The 23,178-nt window shown below is 35.4% G+C and overlaps 1 protein-coding gene across 2 annotated transcripts in view; it reads right to left on the reverse strand.

The window, feature by feature from the left end:
- Nucleotides 1–23,178, reverse strand: part of LOC145260403 (acetyl-coenzyme A synthetase 2-like, mitochondrial) — a 321,081-nt gene that overhangs the window by 7,762 nt on the left and 290,141 nt on the right. For both annotated transcript variants that reach the window (XM_080118377.1, XM_080118378.1), the window contains exons 7-11: nucleotides 22,257–22,394; nucleotides 16,310–16,402; nucleotides 14,259–14,371; nucleotides 5,966–6,092; nucleotides 971–1,098 (exon numbers count right to left, since the gene is read on the reverse strand). In XM_080118377.1, coding sequence (XP_079974503.1) covers nucleotides 971–1,098; nucleotides 5,966–6,092; nucleotides 14,259–14,371; nucleotides 16,310–16,402; nucleotides 22,257–22,394 — 599 coding nt within the window. The remainder of the gene's footprint in view (nucleotides 1–970; nucleotides 1,099–5,965; nucleotides 6,093–14,258; nucleotides 14,372–16,309; nucleotides 16,403–22,256; nucleotides 22,395–23,178) is intronic.

The raw sequence follows: 23,178 nt of genomic DNA on the forward strand, positions 1-23,178 counted from the left end.
AAAACCAAAATCTTTAAATCACCCCCTCACAAGTGTGTTTTTACGTTTGAGAAAATATATGCACATTAAAGATGTGTTTTTACAGTAATCGGGACAAAAGAACAATTTTATAGTTAAATATTTAAAGATTCATAACAAATCAGAATCGATAATTGTATTGGAATCGGGAAAAATATTGGAATCGTCCCATCACTAGTAATTACAGCAAATTTATTTACCGAATGTCTGCCCCATCGGAAAGTTGCAACGCCAGTCCTATCACCATTTCTGATCCCCTCTACTTGGAGCCATCATCATCTGTGGACTGTCTTTGTCCCTCACCCAACTCCAACTACATCTACTCTCTCTCACTCCCAATTCTTAACTCAAAATGATACATGTCTCTTTCAAGCTCTACTTAAAGTCCACGTCACTGTAAGTGACTTCTACATAATGCTGCGTCAGATTCTAGAATTCAACGTATTTTTAAATTATTCTTTTGTTCTAGCATTCTTTTCTATTAAAACATTTTAACATAAATAATTTTATCTGTAAATATTTCGCTATGATAACATTCTATTTCTACAAATATAATAATCATTTACTAGCAAATCCTTCGGCATTGCCCTACCAATATCTTACATATATACTTATAGTGTTTATTATTTTGCTTACTCATGTAGCATTAACTCTCTTGATTTATCTCCCTTAGATGTGACGCCAGGAGTCATTCTGATCTGCCTTATAAAAAGAGATGCACATTCTCACTCTTTCTCTTTCTCTTTCATGACTTGCTAGAGATAACATCAGCCAGACTTTCTCCCTATTTAGTCTGACGGCTGCTATCCCCATGTGCTCACATACACAGGAGGACTATCCTGGTCCATGAGAACTACTCACAAAGAACAAAAAATTGGGTTAGTAAAATCCTTCCAAACCTTTCTAAATAATAGACCACCCAATATGTTTAAACAAAGAGTAAATTTCTTGCCATTGCGTCTTCGATTTCTGCAGTGCCTAGACGATGTCCACTGACATTAATGACGTCATCCATCCGACCAATAATTCGGTAGTTTCCATTTTCTAGTCTGACAGCTCCATCAGACGAGTTGTAATAACCTACGATGAAAAAACAAAAATCAAAAATTAAACTCCTAATCAAAATTTAGACCAAAATAAATGAAATAAAATATGATTATTATTATTAAATAAAATATGTATGTTATACGTTTAAAAGCCAAATTACAATGTAAAGCTGTGAGAAATTTGGCCCGGCAGGATAACCAATTTGCAGTCAGAATCCGTTGATATTAGAGATCATGGTTGCAGGTGCAGGGATATCTATTAGTCGAAAGTGGTAGAGTGTCACTGGGACAATTAAAGATAAATTTAACGAGATCTCCGACTTACAGAAAAGTCCTACTGAGTCAAATCCACATCCATACAAATTTAAATGGAGTGAACAACTTCGGAAAAATAACGACTATCAAATAAGAACTCTAGATCGCTGTACTGGGATAAAACATTAGCACGTTTAATAAAAAGTAATTCAAATCATTTCAATGTCATGGTTTTTGCAACAAGTGTTTATTACACAGTCCTTGTCAACGAGTCTTTTCTTTTTATTATTTACATGGGAGTCACCACTTATCAAGGCCTGGAAGCCACTCAGGGATCAGGGTTATTGCACTAATAAAAAAAAAAAAATTACAGAGGTGGGTACCGCTTGCATATGTGCGCCAAGAAAACTAATTCCTTTTGTAATCACCAAAAGAAAATAATATTTTTTTTTAATTTTTGAATTTTATGTTTCTGGATTTCTTTTTTAGATGACGATTGATTCTTCAAACTACTGTTCTTTTCTTTCTTAGGTTTTTTTTTATGTATTTTGGTTGATTTTTTACGATTTTTTTTTTTTGTTTAAATTAAGATAAATATTTAGTTTATTTTTTTTATAAATGTTTCCTTACATGATGTTGGCAGCTGCAATTTTATTGACTCAGCATTTTGGCACTTTTGATGTTTTACGAAAACTTATCTGGAAAATTTCAATGATAGCACGGTTCTTATTCTACATAAGTTCCATATCGTTTATCATAATCGTCAATCGATAAAAATAAAACACACACATCACACAGAGCAGGTCCATTTGAAGAAAAATAAACAAACAAAAACACTAATTTTTAAACAAATAATACATTAACACAAATAACTGCGTTGTTGTTTAAAATTTAGAATGAAATACGTATGTTATATTTTTAAGGACCAAATTACTATTTCATACTACGTGTGCCAATGTGTTCTCTCCCTGACATTAAATGCATATGACCATTAAAGAAAAACACACGGATGTTTTTACGACTGATTTTTTTTTGTTTTAATAGCATCATGGCACGGAAAAGTAAAAAATATATATTCTGAGGAAGATTGAAATATAATTTTAAACAAATAAATGTTTCTTTTACTTTGTAACATCTGCTTTTATATAGCCCGACCAAATTTTTTTATAAATGTTTTTTTTATTAGTCTCTCAAAAAAAAGGCAAAAGGTGCATAATTATGAATTTTCATGTCGAGAGGATACACACGTGGTGATTTTTTGAGGAAAAATAAAATAGTCATTAAAACGTGTGTGCATCTATGTGTGTGTGTGTGTGTGTTCATTATGTATGTAAACAGCAGTTTGAAATAACTTGTTGAAAAGAATTAGTTCTTGTTTGATATGGTACTGTCCATGCTGAGAATTGAAGTATATGACGCGCAAAAAATCATGTTAGTATTTTTACGTCCCACGAGGGCAGAGTAGAGCAGCGTGTTGCTTACTGGTAAAACTGCATCCTTACTGCTTTGATTTACGCATGCAAAAGCTTATATATGCATGTTCCAGAATGTTCCAGACTATTTGTTGTATCGCTGTGCGCGAAGCTCATTGTCGTCCTTTTACGGTATGTATGCAAATAGGCAAATCACGACATTGTAAGCTTATGTGCACTTCACACACATGCATGTTTAAAACGGTGATTGCATTTAGAATGTCTCTTTTTTTTAACATAGGCATCACCAATTATCAAGGCACAGAGGCCACTCGAGGATAAGAGTAAAAGAGTGTACAGTAGTCAATTGGACAATATAGTAATCGTTAGTAATGGAAATTCAGTAAATTTGTTAACTTAAGTGGAACGCCTCATCAAGAACTTGTTTACATTGGACTTGAAGACAACCATATTGTAGTCAGCTGGAAAGCAGGCAAACGGAAGACAATTCCACAGGTGTGCAGTTCTAAGAAAGAATCTATGTTCATGGAAGTTACGTTTCGGTTTAGGCACAGATAACGAATGGGGGAAATTATTGATAGTGTTTTCAACCAGGCGAGTGTTTCCCGTGAAAGTTTGTGTGAGGGGGGGGGGCATAGATTGGGGCTCAGATGAGCACTTGCCATGAAAATAATGATAAAGCAGAGACAGACTTGCAACATCTCTTTTGTGAGAAAAAGGTTGCAGGGAAGAGAAAAGGGCATTCCTCCACTAGGCTACGAAATCTATTTTGAACTCTATCAAGGCAGGATAAGTCTTTTCTAGAAGCTCCTGTCCAGATGTGGCAACAGTATTCCACCTATCAAGATTCCAGAGATTTAGTCTGGCTATATAAAGCAGATGTTACAAAGTAAAAGAAACATTTATTTGTTTAAAATTATATTTCAATCATCCTCATATTTTTTACTTTTCCGTGCCATGATGCTATTAAAACAAAAAAAATCAGTACTAAAAACATCCGTGTGTTTTTCTTTAATGGTCATATGCATTTAATGTCAGGGAGAGAACACATTGGCACACGTGGTATGAAATAGTAATTTGGTCCTTAAAAATATAACATACGTATTTCATTCTAAATTTTAAACAATAACGCAGTTATTTGTGTTAATGTATTATTTGTTTAAAAATTAGTGTTTTTGTTTGTTCATTTTTCTTCAAATGGACTTGCTCTGTGTGATGTGTGTGTTTTATTTTTATCGATTGACGATTATGATAAACGATATGGAACTTATGTAGAATAAGAACCGTGCTATCATTGAAATTTTCCGGACAGTTTTTGTAAAACACCAAAAGTGCCAAAATGTTGAGTCAATAAAATTGCAGCTGCCAACATCATGTAAGGAAACATTTATAAAAAAAATAAACTAAATATTTATCTTAATTTAAACAAAAAGAAAATCATAAAAAATCAACCAAAAAACATTAAAAAAAAAAAAACCTAAGAAAGAAAAGAACAGTAGTTTGAAGAATCAATCGTCATCTAAAAAAAAATCCAGAAACATAAAATTCAAAAATTAAAAAAAATATATTATTTTCTTTTGGTGATTACAAAAGGAATTAGTTTTCTTGGCACATATATGGAAGCGGTACCCACCTCTGTAATTTTTTTTTTATTTTCATATTTTTTCATTTTTTTAGCAGATTATTATCGAATGGTCACTTAACCTACCAGATTATCAAAAAAATACATCAAAAATTTAATATTTAACATTTTTTAAGTGGTGCCCTGTTTTTAATACAATGTTCTAGTAAATCAATCCCCCATTTTGGAAGCATCGAGTTTTTTCGGCCAGGTTTGTATTAGAAACAGATCACCCTTTAAAAAAATTTTAAATATTGTATTTTATTTTATTATTTATTTATTTTTTCTTTGATAATCTGTTAGATTAGTGACATTTCGATAATAATCTGCTGAAAAAATGAAAAAAAAAGATAAAAATAAAAAATTAGAGGGGATACTGCTTCTATATGTATGCCGTTTCCTTTTCTTTTTTTTTTTTTTTACATATAAATGGACGATACTTTTGCAGTATAATGGAATAGTAAAAGCACTATTACATACGTATGGGTTGTGTCCAAAAATTACAAAAAATGATCCAGTAGAAGATTTTTTTTTTTTTTTTTTTACATGGGGATCACCACTTATCAAGGCCCGTAAGCCACTCGGGGATAAAGGTTATTTTGTGTACAATAATCGATGGGATAATATCGTAGTAGTAGTTGGTATTGGAGATTTGATTGGAGATTTGATAAAGTGTCTTACTTAAGGGGGCGATTAATCAGGAATTTGTTTATTTTGGACTTGAAGACGTCAAAGTTGTAGTCAGGTGGGAAACAGGCAAACGGAAGAGAATTCCACAGGCGTGCACTTCTCAGAAAAAAGCTATGTTCATGGAATCTACCTTTTGATTTAGGCACAGATAAAGAGTGGGGGAAATTATTGGCAGTGGTTTTAGCTAGACGGGTGTTTATCATGAAGGATTGGCGAGGGGGGACCAGAGATTGGAGCTCGGACGAGCATTTGCCATGAAAATAATGATAAAACAAAGACAGGCTCGCAACGTCTCTTTTGTGAGAGAGAGGTTGCAGGGAAGAGAAGATGTACTGGATCTAATTTTAGCAACAAAAAAACGTCATTGTCACTAACAGTAAGACATTTTTTATTTTTTCAATGGTTGATTTCAAGGACAGCAAGGGAGATAAGTCAGTTTAACATACCAAATTGATCGCACAACTCAACAAAACTTTGATAATTCGATATTTACTTATAACTGTGAATTCTATTTTTACTAGTAATAGTTTTATGCTGGATTATTTTTTTTTGTAATTTATACTAATTTCGACAGAACACATACATACAATATAATATTTTTTTTACTTGGAATTCATTTGTTCAAAATTCCATTATACGGCATAAATACCGAATGAAATAACTATTCATAATTTTAACAGACGTCAATTAATTATTAATAGAGAGTTATCTCCCTTGCCATATGTTATATTTTTAAATTACAAAAATATTTAAAGTCATGTTTATATAAAGATTCTGTGCTGAAAATTAATTTATATTCTCACATGTCAATTATGATGAATTGAAATATCAAATATTCTAATTCTCAACTAGTGTAGATATCATGTGTTATGTTGTATTGATAACCAATAGTAGCTGTTTACCTTCAGGTGATTTCAAATAGGTATTAATAAACCGTTCATGGTCACCGTAAATCGTTCGACACATTCCAGGCCAAGGTTTGCGAATGCAGAGCATTCCTTTTTTATCATCGCCAACGATTTCTTTACCCTGTGTTAATAAAAAATATATATAACAGTGAATTATAAAAAACATGACATGCATGTGTTAATACCATGTTGATTAAATCTCAACCTTCATCTCAGCACCTGTTTTCAAAGAGCACTCTTTCATGGGTAATGTAGTCGTTACATGTCAACACTTGGGACCCACACGTACGCAGACAGTCACAAGAAAACAAAAACAAGGAAAGAATTTGACTCACTCTTTTTGCCTGTAAAATAGCAGACATTTATTTACAGGTACTTTCCTGGTGCTACCACCAGATCAGGCTGTTTGAAAATATTGGCTTCCTGAAACGAAATGCACCTAACATTTATGTTTTTTGTTTTTCTACTTCCTTTTGCAAAACTTATTTATGGTCTGCAAAACCAAAAACCAAAACAACAACCCACCTTTTCTTTCTTCTCATTTTATCTTTTTATTTCTATCTCCCCTACTTCCTGACTGTTTTTTTTTAACTTAAAATATACCAAACATTTAATACTGTAACCTTTTTCCCTCTCACATTGCAAAATTCATTCATATTCTGCAGGGCAGAGAACAAAAAAAAACAAAAAACAATAAAATTCGCTATTAAACAACCAAACCAAACACTACAAAACTAGTGGTGATTGAAGATACAAAGAGCTTGAAAACTAAAAACCTTCTACAAAAATAACTGGATGGAACATGAATACTTTTTCCAAAATAACTGGATTCGGCATTAAATAACCCGAAAAGGGTTGATATGCCATAAAACAATCAAACCAAACCAAACAGGTACTTTCCAGAATAACACCTTGTTTTTTGTTCAAAAGTTTTCTCATACCCAAATGTGCTGAACAAGACTGCCGTGTCAAACATGTGGTACTCTGTTTTTGTCCAATCATGTTTAGAACACATCTTTTCCTATTGCTCTTGGACCACATGTGTAACATGTATATATCTCTCTCCTCTTTAACCTCTAAGGTCTATGTTTTTCTTTTTTATAATCTTTTTCTTGCCTTCTTCCTTGCTGTGACGTCACCTAGCACACGGTTCAGTCATTTGCATACGATGGGCATCGCTGCTGCTGCTGCTATATGCACGTCCGCGCTCTGTTACATTGCCTGTTTTACATTTGTACAGTGTCACAAGGTTTTTTTATTTTTAGTTTTTCTTAAGCTTTCAGAATTTTTAGATATGAATAATCATATTATCTGGATTCTTTGAACTGCTGTTCTCACCTTGAGTGTTATTTTCACAACTTTTCGGTCACTATAACCTCCCACCTTCTTAAGGTGTATTTTATCGAACTCATAAATCTTTCTGTTATATTTGGAAATCTTTCTGTCAAACTTTGGAATCTGCACAGAATTCCGGACTGAATCCTTTATTTAATTCATGGAGGTAGCTCTTGCTCCATCAGCCATGACTGGGTAGAAGTCCTAAGTAATTCACAATTGTATTTTGAGCATCGCTTGTACTGAGGATTGAACCTACAACCTCCAGAAGAGTGTAACTTACAACTGAATTTTACCAAGTACTTTATTTAGTACACCACAAAGCCCTAAAAAGCTTCATTTATTTAACTGGCAAAATATAAACGCACAAGTGATTGCCATTTACAAAGGAAAAAGTCAGTGAGAATTTAGGATGCTATGTACAAAGAGAAACTATACAGGGAGAAAACCATAGAGGTCAAACCAGCACCTATCCAAAGCCGCCTTGGAGACCCTTAGTGTGGGCTGGTTTACAACCTCATGGGGTAGCTGGTTCCACTGAGATGCCACTTGAATCAAGAATGCTGCTTGACGTCGAAGCCTCCGGAACTGTCGAAGGTAGATCTTTTTCACATGTCCACGGAGCCCGTGATCCAGAGCAGGGGTGAAGAATAGATCTTGGTCCTCCTGCGCTAAAGAGAAAAAAGATTTAGAACCCTCAAGCGTTGCTCATAGGATAGACCTCTGAGGTCAGCCATCATTCTGATCGTCGTTGTATTTTCACTTTTATATTTATAGATGTCGAGTCTCAGATTGCATGATCCTGTGGCAGTCAATCATTTAGCTATGTGATCACTCATATAAAACGTGCGACTCAGGAGTTCCATTCTTCTTTTCACTTTTTGGTTTAATCAACAAGAAGAGACAAAACTGTTTGCCTGTCACACTACTTTCATCCAGAGCAGTTGTTGTGACATGTGGGCAGTTTCTTCATCATCCATATCAGTTCTGTCCATTAGCAAAAAATATGCAACCGTGTGGTTGCATAATGATAAAGAACCCTCTTGAGGTCGATCTAGCTCCACATATTTGGGTATGGGGGGGAGGGGCTTATACCCAACTTTCCATATTTGGGTATGGGGAGGGCTTATACCCAACTTTCCATATTTGGGTATGGTGGGGGCGGGGGGGGGGCTTATACCCAACTTTCCTTGTACTCAAATGAAGACAAGTATATAGACATGTGCTGTGAGCTGGGAGGATTTCTTCCCTCTGCATCAAAATCAGCAGAGTCTGTGCCATTTCTGAAATAACCTTTTCCCTGCTCTATCACTTTTCATGGCAAGTGTTTAACTGAGCTCCAATCTATGGTCCCCCCCCCCTTGCTAATCCTTCACAAAAAACACTCGTCTGGACAAAAACACTATCAGAAAATTCCCCAACTCTCTATTGTTGCCTAAACCTAAACATGGATTCCATGAACAAAGCTTTTTCCTTAGAACTGCCTACCTGTGGAACTCTGTTATGCTGGTCTGTTTTCCAGAGGACTACAATATCATTATCTTAAAGTCCAACGTAAACAAGTTCTTGTCTAGCCGTCCTCGTAAATGATCTAATTATACCAAATTCCTTCTACAAACAACTATTACGCAACTGTCCCAATGACTTCAATATAAACATCAACTCTTATCCTAAAGTGGCTTCCGGGCCTTGATATGTGGTGACCCCTTTGTAATAAAAAAAATTGTGATATGATACATTTTTTGCAAGCCAGTGCTACTCCTTGGGGGGGGGGGGGCTGATTCTTCTATCTCATTTTCCGACCCTAGTATCACATCTTGCCATAGGAGAGAGATAAATATCCAGTTACTGTGACATGTAGTCAGTCTCCTCACCATCCAGATCGGTTCCGTCCACAAGCAAAAATAAGCCCCCCCCCACCGATCACATGTTTTTGTTAGCATATATGATGTAAACTTAAGTTTGCTAATGAATAGTTGATTGCTATGTATGTAACTGCTACAAGCAAGGCTGTAATGCCTAGGAGGACAGTTTCATCACCACAGAACAGAAATACTGCCACTGTGATTTAATGAGCTACTGTGATAGGCCCAGATTTATAGGGGACAACCTAACTAGGGAGTTGTGCAGCAAGATGTTCACATTACATTTAAATTTTTCCATATTGGTATGGTCAAGAAAACAGAGACCAGTTAGCGAATTCCAAAGACAACCCGTTCGAGCAAAGGTGAATAAAAAGTTTTTTCGGCATCTGCGGATATCTACAATGAAAGAGTGTGATTTTTCTGCTAGTTGTATGGGCTGGAGGTATTTTTGTTGAGGGGGTACATACTGCACTAAGTTCATCGTAGCAATATCTGTGGAAGTACTTGTGAAACGAGGACAAGAATGTGACACTGCGGTGATGTGACAGGGATTGGAGCTTAGCAGGCAGTGCGGGTGCCTATTTAGTTAGAGACTCTTTTTTGCCCTCTGTCCAAGCAGGAGAAGATAGCGTTTGAGGCACCAGTGCAGATGTGGTAACGATATATGCATGGATGAAGGTGACTTTATTGAGATATAGGCTGCTGGAAGGTGTGAGGTGTTTTATAATCTGGTATAAAAGGTCTAGATGATGGAGGGAGCTTACCTTCTTTGCAGCAGACTAGGCAGTATATTTTATATATTTATTCCAGTTCATGTTTCCATAGAATGTTAGGCCAAGATGTTTGAATGTTCGATTCTCATAAAGGATGCTATAGGAATTGGTGGTTTGAAAGGCTTCTAATAAATGTTGTGACTATCCATTTTTTGCCCCATTCCACTACTGATTGAAAATCATTTTTTAAGGATTCAGCCATTGCTTTGCATATGTGGGTGTTCTAGTGACCAATATGAATGAGAGCATGCTACCCTCGTGAATTTAATAAAGTGTTCAGTTCAAGATTCCCGATTTTGACAAGATACATATGAAAAAGATCAGGGGTTACATCGACTGAAATGTTATGCAAATAAAACTACAAGAGGAGAACATTAGTTCAAATAATCTATATAATACAAATTATCTATAAAAAAACATTCACAATGAAACAGAATTGGGGATCCTGTCTAAGAGAGGGGAGCTAGTGGGTGGTGCACTAGGTGTGTCCGACACTTTGGGAAAAATATTGAATAATTCCACCCCCTGTCTTACCAAGCTTATAACTACTCGAAAAATGTAATTCAAACCCTAATTTTTTTTTCGATTAAAGGAGCAAGGACCAAAGTTTCATTTACAAAAAAAAACAAACAACGTGTTTTTTTAAAAAAAAAAAAAAAGGCTTTAAACTTCGGACTTTACAGGTAAATTTCTAAAAAACACTACTTATTTTTGTTTTAAATTTGAATATATTATTTATTGATCTTTTATTTTCAATTTGTGATATATAACACTTGTGTGAGTAAATTAATTATTTACTTTTTAATAGATATTTCAAAATGGGGGGGGCGTGAATTAATTCGACCCCCTGTCTTTCCAAGCTTATAACTACTCGAAAAATGTCATTCAAACCCTAATTTTTTTTCAATTAAAGGAGTAAGGACCAAGGTTTCATTAAAAAAAAACACAAAAAAAACAAACAAACAAACAACGTGGTTTAAAAAAAAAGGTTTTAAACTTCGGACTTTACAGGTAAATTTCTAAAAAACACTACGTTATTTTTTTTATAAATTTGAATATATTATTTATCGATCTTTTATCTTCAATTTGTGATATATAAAACTTTGGTGAGTAAATTAATTATTTACTTTTTAATAGACATTTCAAAATGGGGGTGGCGTGAATTTTAAAAAAAGTTTATCTAAAATATTATATTCAGTTCATTGGAAAGAGCATAAATTTCACATTGACCCCAAAAAATAGAATCAATAGAAAAATTTTTATAGATTTTTAAAGTTTAAAAATTGAAAAATACTGAAGTTGTAAAATTCAATCAATTTCAGTATTGTTTTTTTAAAAAATAAAAAAAAAATATTTCTATTACTTTTTATACACAACTTTAATAGTTTATTTTGGAAGTATAATCCATAAAGAAAATAAACAACCCACTTTTAAAAGAGAAATTACGAGTTTTTATATTTTATTCGCAGTTTCGTGTTAGGGGTGTCAAAAATTCCTACAAAAATTCTGATACACCTAGTGGTGCACTCACCCAGATATGACAATAGTGATGGGCGAATAGTGGCTTTGTAGAGATATAAGATACTGGAATGTGTGAAAATTTGGTGTGGGGGCGCATGCTAGAAGAAGCACACCTTTGCAGCAGCCTTAGCAATGACGTTTCTGAATTTTGAGATGAGAATTAAAACGACTCAAAGATGCAGCACATATACTGGGAGACAAATAGTTTCTAAGTAGACTTAGTATAGAATTTAATACAATATGGGAACCGTTATTTATAAATAATAGATAATATATACAGTAATTAATTAAAAACAATAACATATAAGTAATAATAATTAGTAATAAAAATAAATAGTGATATTTACAACTAGAAATAAAAATAGGTTTAAGGCACCTAAAATTTGTACTAGAATTTTCTGCGAAGACCCATGGCACAGTGGTTAGAGTACTGGGGAAAAAATCAATTGTAAAATTATATATTTAATCAATTCTCAATGTGGGTGACTGAAAAATACAATTGCAAATTACTTAGGATTTCCATCCAGTCATGGCTGACGGAACAAGAGCATGTTACCCCAGTGAAGTAAATAAATTGTTCTGTTCGAAATTCCATCCTAATTCCCGAGTTTTTTTTTGTTTTTTTTTTTTTTATTTCTACAAAGGCATCACCACATTATCAAGGCCCAGAGGCCACTCAAGGATAAGGGTTAAAGAGTGTACAGTAGAAATTGGTCAATATAGTAATCATTAGTAATGAAAATTTGGTAAATTTAATAACTTATATGGAACGGCTCATCAAGAACTTATTTACTTTAGACTTGAACACAACCATATTGTAGTCAGCCGGAAAGCAGGAAAACGGAAGACAATTCCACAGGCGTGCAGTTCTAAGAAAGAAGCTTTGTTCATGGAATCTACGTTTAGGTTTAGGCACAGATAAAAAGTGGGGGAAATTATTGATAGTGTTTACAGCTAGACGAGTGTTTCTTGTGAAAGTTTGGTGAGGGGGGACCATAGATTGAAGCTCAGTTGAACACTTTCCATGAAAATAACGATACATCAGAGACAAACTCGCAACATCTCTTCTGTGAGATAGAGGTTGCAAGGAGGAGAAAAGGACATCTCCTACGAGGCTACGAAGTCTATTTTGAACTCTATCAAGGCAGGCCAAGTCCTTTCTAGCAGCTCCTGCCCAGATGTGGCAACAGTATTCCATCCTTGGACGTACCTGGCTCTTATATAGATAGAGAATAGCATCAGCAGTGAGATATCTACTGGATCGATAGAAAGATCCCACCATTTTTCCAGCGGCCTTGGCAACAGATTTGATATACGTGTTCCATTTAAGATCAGGAGTAATGGTCAAGCCCAGAAGCTTGTCAAAACTTGAGGCCTCCTGAAGACGAGAGCCATTCATTTCAATTGATGACAAATGTGAATTAGAATGTTGATGATGTAAAGAGAGAAGCTTGGTTTTAGATGCATTAAAAGTAACCAGCCACTCCTATCCCCATTGTACTATGTGCTCAAGATATTCCCGAGTTCGACAAGATATACCTGAAGAAAAGCAGAGGTTAAATTGACCGGAAATGACACTCAAGATGAGAGCAGTAGTCTGGTGCATCAAAATAAGAGCAACGTTTGACCGAGGAGGTTAAATAATGGATTTTCAGATCGTGTGTTATGGAAATCAATCGTTCAAAAAGCTTATTGTTTTTAAAGGAAAGGAGCTTTGTCTTAGTAGCATTGAATGTTACAATCTATTTTTATCCCAATTTCACAGCAGAATGGAGATCATTTTCTAATGATTCAACCATTGTCTTGCGTATGTTAATGTTGTTCTTACCAACATATCGAGATTAGAGCAAATATACCTATCTCAGATTTCCTGGCAATTCTAGTATTTTAGGACTGTTAACCAAATATATATTTTGCCATTGGAGATAAATTCTATACGTTTCTCAGAATAGAATTCTACTTTTTTAGACGGTTACATGTTAGTTTTATGGGAGTTTTTATGAAAAAAAAAACTCGCCTTCTGAATGCAATGCCTATGCACCTCACATTCAATAATCAACAGAGCCAAATAAACCCCAAGTTTTTTATTTTTATTTTTTTTTTTATTACATTTTCACCCCAAACAAGGCAAATTGCCACTTTGGTGTAGGGGGCTACTATCAGGGGCAACAACTACTGGGGTACTATGTGGGGATTTGGGCAGCAAGATGTCTTGAACTTCTGCACGTCAGTACTGTTGGGGAAGCAGGGACCTGGAATGGAATTCCAAAGTCTAGCGGTTCTGGGGAAGAAACTATTGGAGTAGAAAGATCTTTTACATCTAGGGATCTCTACAGTGTGGGGGTGGGATTTAGCAGCCTGTCGGGTTTGTCGAGGGTGCTCACGTCGTGGGGGCACAAGTGATTGCAGTTCGTCAGAGCATTCACCACTAAAATACTTGTAGAAAAGGCAGAGGGATGCAACATTTCGTCGATGGGACAGAGGCTGAAGCTTAGATGCCAGTTCAGGGCCTATCAGGTTTGTGACTCTCTTTTGAACCTTGTCAAGGAGCGAGAGACTAGTAGCAGATGCACCAGCCCAAATGTGACAGCAATACTCCATACATGGGCGAATGGTGGCCTTATAGAGGTAAGTTTGCCCATGCAACATAAACAATGAAGAAAAATTAACTTGATTTATATTTGCCACATTTTAAATGTTTGTTTTTTTCTATAAAAGATTTTAAAGTTCATCAAATTTTGCCCATTCCCTAATTGATTACTTCAAAGGAAGGTAAAAAAATAAATTACTTACCGATCGGTCAATCAAACATGGATCAATTCCATAGAAGGGTTTCATTGGCATAGCAGGATGGATAGGGTCTCCGCAATTTGATGGGCGGGGAGCGATAACAATGCCACCAGTCTCTGAAATATGATTGTTTTTTTTTTTTTTTAATATTAGTGGGTATGTTTGCTAGTATAAATATTAGCTAAAATATATTTGCGCAGATAGATCTGGTGTTATATTGTAAACAGGAAACGTTTCAGACAAGGGGTCATGAAGAGTTTAAACGTTTGATCCTTCTTGTATGTGCTAGAAATTGTGAAAAAGGAGGTCGATTATGTTTAGTCAGCTATGACAGCAGAAAAAAAAGTGAGCTCAATACTTGACATCATGGATAAATAATGAAGATGGTTTAAGACAACGTAAACATAATTAGCAGTCGTTTGTGTGGAAACTTCTCGTATGTCTTTTGACTTTGACAGCCTACAATACTATGGTGATGCAACAGGGGTTAGAGCTTGACAGACAGTTTGAGACCTATCAGGTCAGAAATTATTTTTTTGTATTTTAACCAAGATGGTAACTATACTTCATGCATGTGTGAATGTGGCTTTATAAAGATATAGTGTGCTGGCAGATGTGAGAAGTCTTCTGCCTCCGTACAAAAAGCCTGGCCACTTTGCAGCAAACTTGACAACTCTGGCATTTAAGCGTTTGACTCATTTGGTATAAGTTAGAACTCACGAGAAAGGAAGTTAATGGTATTTAGTCGAATTCAACATCAGATATATGACAGATATAAATGTAACGGTTTAATGGATAAAAATACCTGGTAAAATTCAGTTGTAAACAACACTATTCTGGAAGTTGAAGGTTCAATCCTCAGTGCAGACAATACAAAGAATACAATTGTGAATTGCTTAAGACTTCTACCCGGTCATAGGTAACAGAACGAGTGGTGCTGTGCTATCCCCATACATCAAATAAAGGGTCCCATTCGAAATTCTGTGTAGATTCTCGAGTTTGATAAAAAGATTCCCGAGTTCGACAAGATACATCTGAATAAGGTTGGTTACATCAATTGAAACGTTGTGTGATTAACATTCAAAATCCAATCATTTGATACCCCTAGTGCCGCTCTGTGACTTTTAGTTTTGGAGGAGATAGAGTTTGAAAATCTGGAGACAGACGGACAGACAGACATATAGCCTTTTATATATTAGATTATATATGAAGCGGCAATATCTTAAATGTGGGAAAGATGAAAAAAGTGACAATGAAGAGAAATAAAATAAACAATCGCGCATGTAATATGCAGACTTTGATTTTTTTTCTTTATTGATCGCTCATTGATAAAAACAAATACTGCCTGAACGTATTTCACCAATAAGCTTCACGTCGCAAACTTTTGCCCAATAATCTTGATGTCCCATGCTTCATGCCAGTAATTTTTCCCGTTACATATTCAGCTTCACATTGAACATGAATTTGAACAAATACATTGAGGACATTGCCAAGGCAAAGAAAGGTGGGCTCTCTCTACCATGCTAGAAAATTCTTACACCAGAGAGAATCCTATATTTTTACAAGGCCACAGTTCGCACATGCATGGAGCATTGTTGTCACATCTGAGCTGGTGCATCCACCATTAGTCTCTAACTCTTGGACAGGTTCCCCAAAAAAGTCTCAAATCTCATAAGTCCCACACTCTCGGCAAAGCTCCAATCTCTGTCTCATCACTGCAGTCTTATTATGGCAGTGTTGCATTCCTGTACCAGTTTTACAGGTGCTTTAATTGAACATGCTGTGATGAACTCATAGCTTTTGTGCCCCCTTGATGTACATATTCCCAACTAAGCTGACTAAGCTGACAATCAGCAAAATTCCTCCCCTTCACTGTTGAGGCCCCTATGTGCTAGAAAGCCTTCTACTTTAATTGTTTCCTACCTCAGATCGCTATACTTTGGATATCCCTCCCTGTATTCTGCTTCTTCCCTGACTGTACTGGGTGAAAAGCAATAAAAGAAAAAACAAGACATATTTCAATAGATTTACAGAGAAGGAGATAAAATACTTACCTGTCTGCCACCATGTATCAACGATGTCACATCGTTCCTCTCCAACGACTTTGTGGTACCATTCCCATGCTTCGTGATTTAATGGTTCACCAACTGGAGATAGGAAAATATTCAAATGTAAAAATAAATAAAGTGAAAATTAAAGACAAACTCTCTAGTATACAAAATAAAAATAAGATTACGAGGTGCCTTAAATAAGATCCAGATTGTTTTTGTACAGGCATTTAAAATTAGATACATTTAGTTGTTATAATAAAATCCTACATTTCATCCTAGGAGCAACATCATCACAATCGTAATATCTTTAGATGAAGTAGTTCCTGTTTTCCCTCTAAATCTAAAGTCCTTACACCGCCTCCAGTCATCACTGGGAAGAAATATACACATTAGAACTATATTGTTCTGGCACCCTTCATATACTCATAGACATACAATTATCTTCCCATTTCTCGAATTAAGAATAATAATTTCTCCCTTCTAAAATTCTGGCAATTCTCATTGACTGAGAGCTGAAAAATGATTTTCCTGAATACACACCTTATTACAACAAACGCATCTGACCTTCATAAATATGATGGCTCTCTCTACATAAAGCAATCGTTTTATAAATGTTAAACCAAATGTAAAAATATTAACCGCTCATAATCAGAAATTTATGTATCACCACACAACTATCCCCCCCCCCTACATAGAAATGATCCCTGAAACAAAAAGCATAAAATTTATGGATAGCATTGTCTTTTTTTTGTGTGTGGGGATCCTGACAGCGATTATCAAGGTTAAATTTGGAGCGAATATTTTGATACTCCCTCCCATCTCAAAAGATCCAGTGTCTATTCCTAAAGCCGTTCTTAACATGGAGAGTTTGGGGGTGTCTATTTCGAAAGACATACTTAACATGAGGAGGTTGGGGGTGTCTATTCTGAAAACCATTCTTCACATAAGGAGGTTGAGGGTTAGGCAACAACAACAACTGTACTTTATTTTTTTATGAGGGGGGCATGTTTGATTATAGAACAATTGTTTTTTTTTAAAGATAAATTTTTACCTTAGATCCACCTACACACTTTTCTTTAAAAATGACGACTTCTTCTATAGGTTTTCCACTATGCTGATTAAGAACATCTCATTTACATTTGGGGGATACAAGTAGTTTTCGCAATATAATGCCCTGTATTATGCACTTTAAATCACTAACAACAACAACAACAACAACAACAACAACAAGAACAACCATACTTTAATTTTTCTATAGGGGTGGGGGCATGCCCGGATGTGGCAACAGTATGTCATTCTAGGATATACTTGGCTCTTATACAGGTAGAGGATTGCATCAGCAGTGAGATATCTATTGGAACAGTAGAATGATCCCACCATTTTTTTAGCAACCTTGGTAACGGATTTGATGTATGTGCTTCATTTCAGATCAGGAGTGAAGGTCAGACGAAGAAGCTTTTCTAGAATCGTTCCAGACTGAGGTCATTTTTATTTTTATTCCAATCCAGAGCAGTGGCATAGCTAGAGCAAACGTCACCCAGGGCAGTCTGCTCAAATGTCATTCCATTGATATTGTGTCACCCTTCCTTTGATGCCACCCGGACTGTCACTGTTATCTTTATATATATATATATATATATATATATATATATATATATATATATATAATTATTTTTTACTATAATAATTAAATACCTACAGACACTAGTGTTTCATCCTTTCGGGAATCTTCAGTGCAGGGTGTCACGATTACTACCAGTCGAACGATTCGAACCCCGTATCACGAGACATCTCTGGCTCGATTAGCGGAGACCTAATCCATTCGGCTACCATTAACCGCTTGAAATAACGTTGAATTTTAAACATCTTAATTTTAAGTGTTCATTTATGCCAGACAGACAGTGATCTAATCGTTATACGATGATCTACAATAATTTATACAATACAATCAATATTATATAATTATAATATAACAATTATATAATACAATACAATCGTTATATGATGATCTACAATAATTTCTTATATATATATATATATATATATATATATATATAAACACACACACACACACAACCGTTTAATCCTTTTTCACATTTTTTTTTACCAGTAAAAAAAAAATGAAATCAGTGTCATCAAATGATTTCAAATATACTATTAAAAACTAGAAAAAATACAGGGTTTAGAGTTTTCAATAAAAATCGGCAAAAAGATTCTTCAATCACTTATTAAAAAATTTTTTAAGAGTTTCTAATATTTTAGAAAAGATTAAAAAAAAAACACTTAAAAATTACATAATATATGATAAATAAATCCTATTTTCAAACTATTTTTGCACCTTAGCCTGGCTGAAAAATTTTGTTGGGATGACATTTTGTCAATTTGTATTATTCAAACTGCTCTTCTCATCCCAGATGGTATTCTGACAACGTTTCCACTGATGCGACCTCTGTCCTTCTTAAAAATGCGTCTTGTTGAACTTTAGAATCTTTATGCCCTTGCAACGAGTGTGGTACAACATTACTAAGTGACAATCAGTCTTAAGTGGCAGTCTTCTAGAGGTTGTAGGTTCAATCCTCAGTAATGGCAATACTAAAAACACCATTATGAATTACATAATCCCAGTGACATGCAGAGAACTTGTTCAAATAATAAAAAAAAAAAAAAACGGCAAAAATATAGTAATGAACACGGTCTCAGTGGGGCACAAGCCTATAATACATTCCTCTGAAATAGTGCTCAAAAGCTTCAACCAGAACTAGCTCCCATACTTACAAAGCTAAGTGTTGTCTTAAGGAGAATTGCTTCCCAACACCCTGGAAAATCTTATCGGGATGCCCTGTATTTAAGAATTCAGGTGATCAGTCATCTCCCTCTCAGTACCGACAAATAAGGCTTCTGTGCATCATGAGTAAGTTATTTGAATCTGTGTTAAATAGAGAACTAGTCAACCAACTCAGCAAAAATAACCTTCTTAGTGACATGCAATATAGTTTCCGTTTTGCTAGATCTACAGCGGATGTGCTTACGGTTATTTCTCATAGAATTAGCGAAACTCTCAATGGGGGCTTCCTTTCTAGGGCAATTGCTCTTGACATATCGAAGGCCTTTGATAGAGTATGGCCTAAAGGTCTACTTCACAAGGTCTCCAGCTGTGGTATAGCTGGAAATGTCTTTTCAATTATTAAATCATTTCTCTCTGATAGGTCCATAAGAGTAGTGGTTGATGGGCAGAGTATTAATGCTGAAGTCCCTCAGGGGCACATCCTGGGTCCAACTCTCCTCTTGATCTATATAATGATCTTTCAAATCACATCCTTAGATCATTCGTAGACATTTTTGCTGATGACACTACCATCTATGGCAGCACGTCAAAGGCCATAATTGACAAAGTTCTCTCTGATTCTCTCTCCTCTGATCTTGAGCATGTGGTACAATGGGGAAAAAGTAGCTGGTTACTTTTCATGCATCTAAAATCAAGCGTCTATCTTTACATCATCAACATTCTGATCCCTATCTGGCATCAATTGAAATGAATGGCTCTTGTCTTGGGGAGGCTCCATGTTTTGACAAGTTTCTGCACTTGACCTTTACTCCTGATCTAAAATAGAATACATACATCAAGTCTGTTGCCAAGGTCGCTGGAAAAATGATGGGATCCTTCTATCGATCCAGTAGATACCTACCTGCTGATACAATTCTCTACCTATATAAGAGCCAAGTACGTTCAAGGATGGAGTATTATTGTCACATCTGGGCAGAAGCTGCTAGGAAGACCTTATTGTGCCTTAATAGAATTCAGAATAGACTTTGTAGCCTAGTGGGGGATGCCCTTTTCTCTTCTCTGCAATCTCTTTCTCACAGAAGAGACACTGCGAGCCTGTCTCTGCTTTATTGTTATTTTCATGGCAAGTGCTTATCTAAGCTCCAATCTACGCCCCCCCCTTCACCAAACATTCATGAGAAACACTCGTTTGGCTGTAAACACTATCAATAATTTCCCTCATTCTTTATCTGTGCCTAAACCTAAATGTAGATTCCATAAAGAAAGCTTCTTTCTTTGTGGAACTCTCCTCCATTTACCTGCTTTCCAGCTGACTACTATATGACCGTCTTCAAGTCCAATGTAAACAAGTTTTTGATGAGCCGTTCCCCTTAAGTAATCCAATTTACCAAATTTACACTTCTAACGATTACTATGATATTGTCCTTTTGATCAATGTACACTCTTTAACCCTTATCCCCGAGTGGCCTCTGGGCCTTGATAAGTGGTGATTCCTTAGTAAAAAAAAAAAATAGGGAACTTCAAAAATAGGAGTAAAAGGCGTAGGTAGTTGGGCAGCCTTAGCCTCCCCCCCCCCTGCACATCCCTGCATAAGACTTCCACCCGGTCATGGCTAATGGAAAAAAGAGCCAGCTACTTCTATGGAATAAATGAAGGGCTCAGTCCAAAATTTTGTATAGATTCTTGAGCGTAACATAAAGATTCCCAAGTTAGACAATACACCACATTTGAATAAGGTCAAAAGTTATTTCTAGTTTTCTTTCACATTTTTTTATTGACGACTTCAAATACCTGGGAGGCTATTCCGAAAGCAAACATGATATGAATGTTAGGATCACGTTAGCATGAAGTGCACTTCATTCTTTAAGAGAAAATATGGAAATCTCCAATCAAGAAAGAAACCAAGACCAAGGTCTTCAAAGCCTGCATAATCAATCTTTCTGTACAGCTCAGAATCATGGACGCTAAGCGTATCACGCCGAAAACATCTCGATAGTAAACATGCAAAAATACTTCGACTAGCCTACTACATATCCTAGAAAAGTCACCCAACAAACAAGTCATTGTATGGTTCCCTACCTTATGTTTCCAATATTGAGAGACAGATGTCCAGCACTTGCTGGTCATATTAGTTGCCATGATTAACCAGCAGGAAAGTTCCTACTTTAAACTCCAGACGCAAAAAGTTGGACGTCCATGTGTACCACTGAAATCTGTTATTGAAGAGGAAACTTGTCTGATAGGAACTGAGCTGGTTATTGAAATGGACGACCGAGAACTCTGGCAATTGGAATTTGTTTGCGTTTCACCTGCACCTACTGGCATTGGATGAAACAACAACAACAACAACAACAACAACAATAAAAGTTATATTGGTGGAAATGCTGTGAGAATAATATCCAAGGTGAGCACAGTAGTCTGAATAATCCTATGAATATAACAGTCGCTGAAACTAGGTTAACAGCAGCAGCCATATGCAAATTACCAACTCAGTGTGCGATATGGTGTCACAGCAGAGATAAAAAGGACATACGTGTTTGAAGAAACAGTGTTTGGAGGGGTGGTGTTTGAGGGTGTTTGGAGGGGTGGTGTTTAAGGCATGGCCGGTGTTCAGAGAAGCATGTATTTGAGACGTAGATGATTCGATGTGTTCAAGACACGAGAGAGCGTAAAAGAATGTATTTGGGACATGAGTGTTTGGAGAAGTGGGATTCGAGACATGTCCGAGATGCATAGGTGGCATCAGAGACAAGAAGTCACACGTGGCTGGATAAGGAGAAACGAACTGTTTAAATATTTAGAAAAAATTTGTTGTTGGGAATACCAGACATAAAGGCTTTTGTTAAAAAAGAAAATGAGTCGAGTTTTTTTTTTTCATTTCTTCTGTTCTTTGTGACTGAGTCTACAATGTGTTCATTAAAAGGTGACCACACTGTTAAAAAAGGTGTACAACGTTACAATAATCCAAATTATCATTTCTCATCACAAAAATTAATTAAAAATATATATAAAAGATTAAAAAATATACACTTAAAAATAAATATAGAAGATTAAAAAAAAACACAGTACTATATAAAAATTTAATAAAACATTTTATTATTTATTTATTTATTTTTTGTTTAATCCTTCTAGTGCAAAGATTCATTTAAAAACAAAAATACTTGCCACTTCCAAGAATCCGGATTGAAGACCTGTCGTATTTGAGAACATAAGAATCGCCTGATTTCAAGAGCAATCGGATTGCCGTTGGTGCCAGGTAAAGATGATTGATCTTTAACCGCTCAACCATTTCCCAATATCGACCTTCAGTTTAAAAAAAAAAAAAAAAAAAAAAAAATGAGATTTTCACTTGCATTTTAACAAAGGGAGACAACTTTGGTAAAATAAAAATAGACAGGAAAGAGACAAACTCATTATTACTTCTATTACTAATGGAGATTTGGTATCTGTCTGTCCAAAGTTGAAACTATACTATTACTTCTATTACTAATGGAGATTTGGTATCTGTTCGACAAGATGCACCTGAAGAAGGTCGGAGGTTACATCATCTGAAATGTTATGAAAATAACATTCAAGATGAGAACAGTAGTTTGAGGAATACAAAAAATATGAGTAATACAATTCGTTTTGCATTTTCTGTTTTTAATTTCAAGTAAAAATTAATACAAAAACTAGCAGGATCACCTGACATTGTTTGGGAGCCATATAAAACTAAATAGAAGTTAAAAAAGGAGTTGCAAGTCTGTTTCTGCTCTATTGTCATTTTCATGGTAAGCACTCGTCTGAACTCCAATCTATGGTCCTCTCTTCCCAAACTTTCACAAAATGACACTCAACTAGTTACAACAATTATTAACAATTTACCCCACTCTCTATCCGTGCCTAAATCTAAATGCAGATTTCATTAACACAGTTTCGTTCATGGCACTTCCCACCTGTGGAACTCTGTTCTGCTGGCCTGCTTTCCAGCTGACTACAATATGGTCATCTTCAAATCCAATGTAAACAAGTTTTTGTTGAGTTGTCTACTTAAATAATTAAATCCTACCCAATTTCCACCATTAACAATTATTACACTGCCACCTTA

This window comes from Euprymna scolopes, chromosome 36, assembly GCF_053919585.1.
Source record: "Euprymna scolopes isolate OS-2025 chromosome 36, ASM5391958v1, whole genome shotgun sequence".
In the NCBI taxonomy this organism is placed as follows: Eukaryota; Metazoa; Mollusca; class Cephalopoda; order Sepiida; family Sepiolidae; genus Euprymna; species Euprymna scolopes.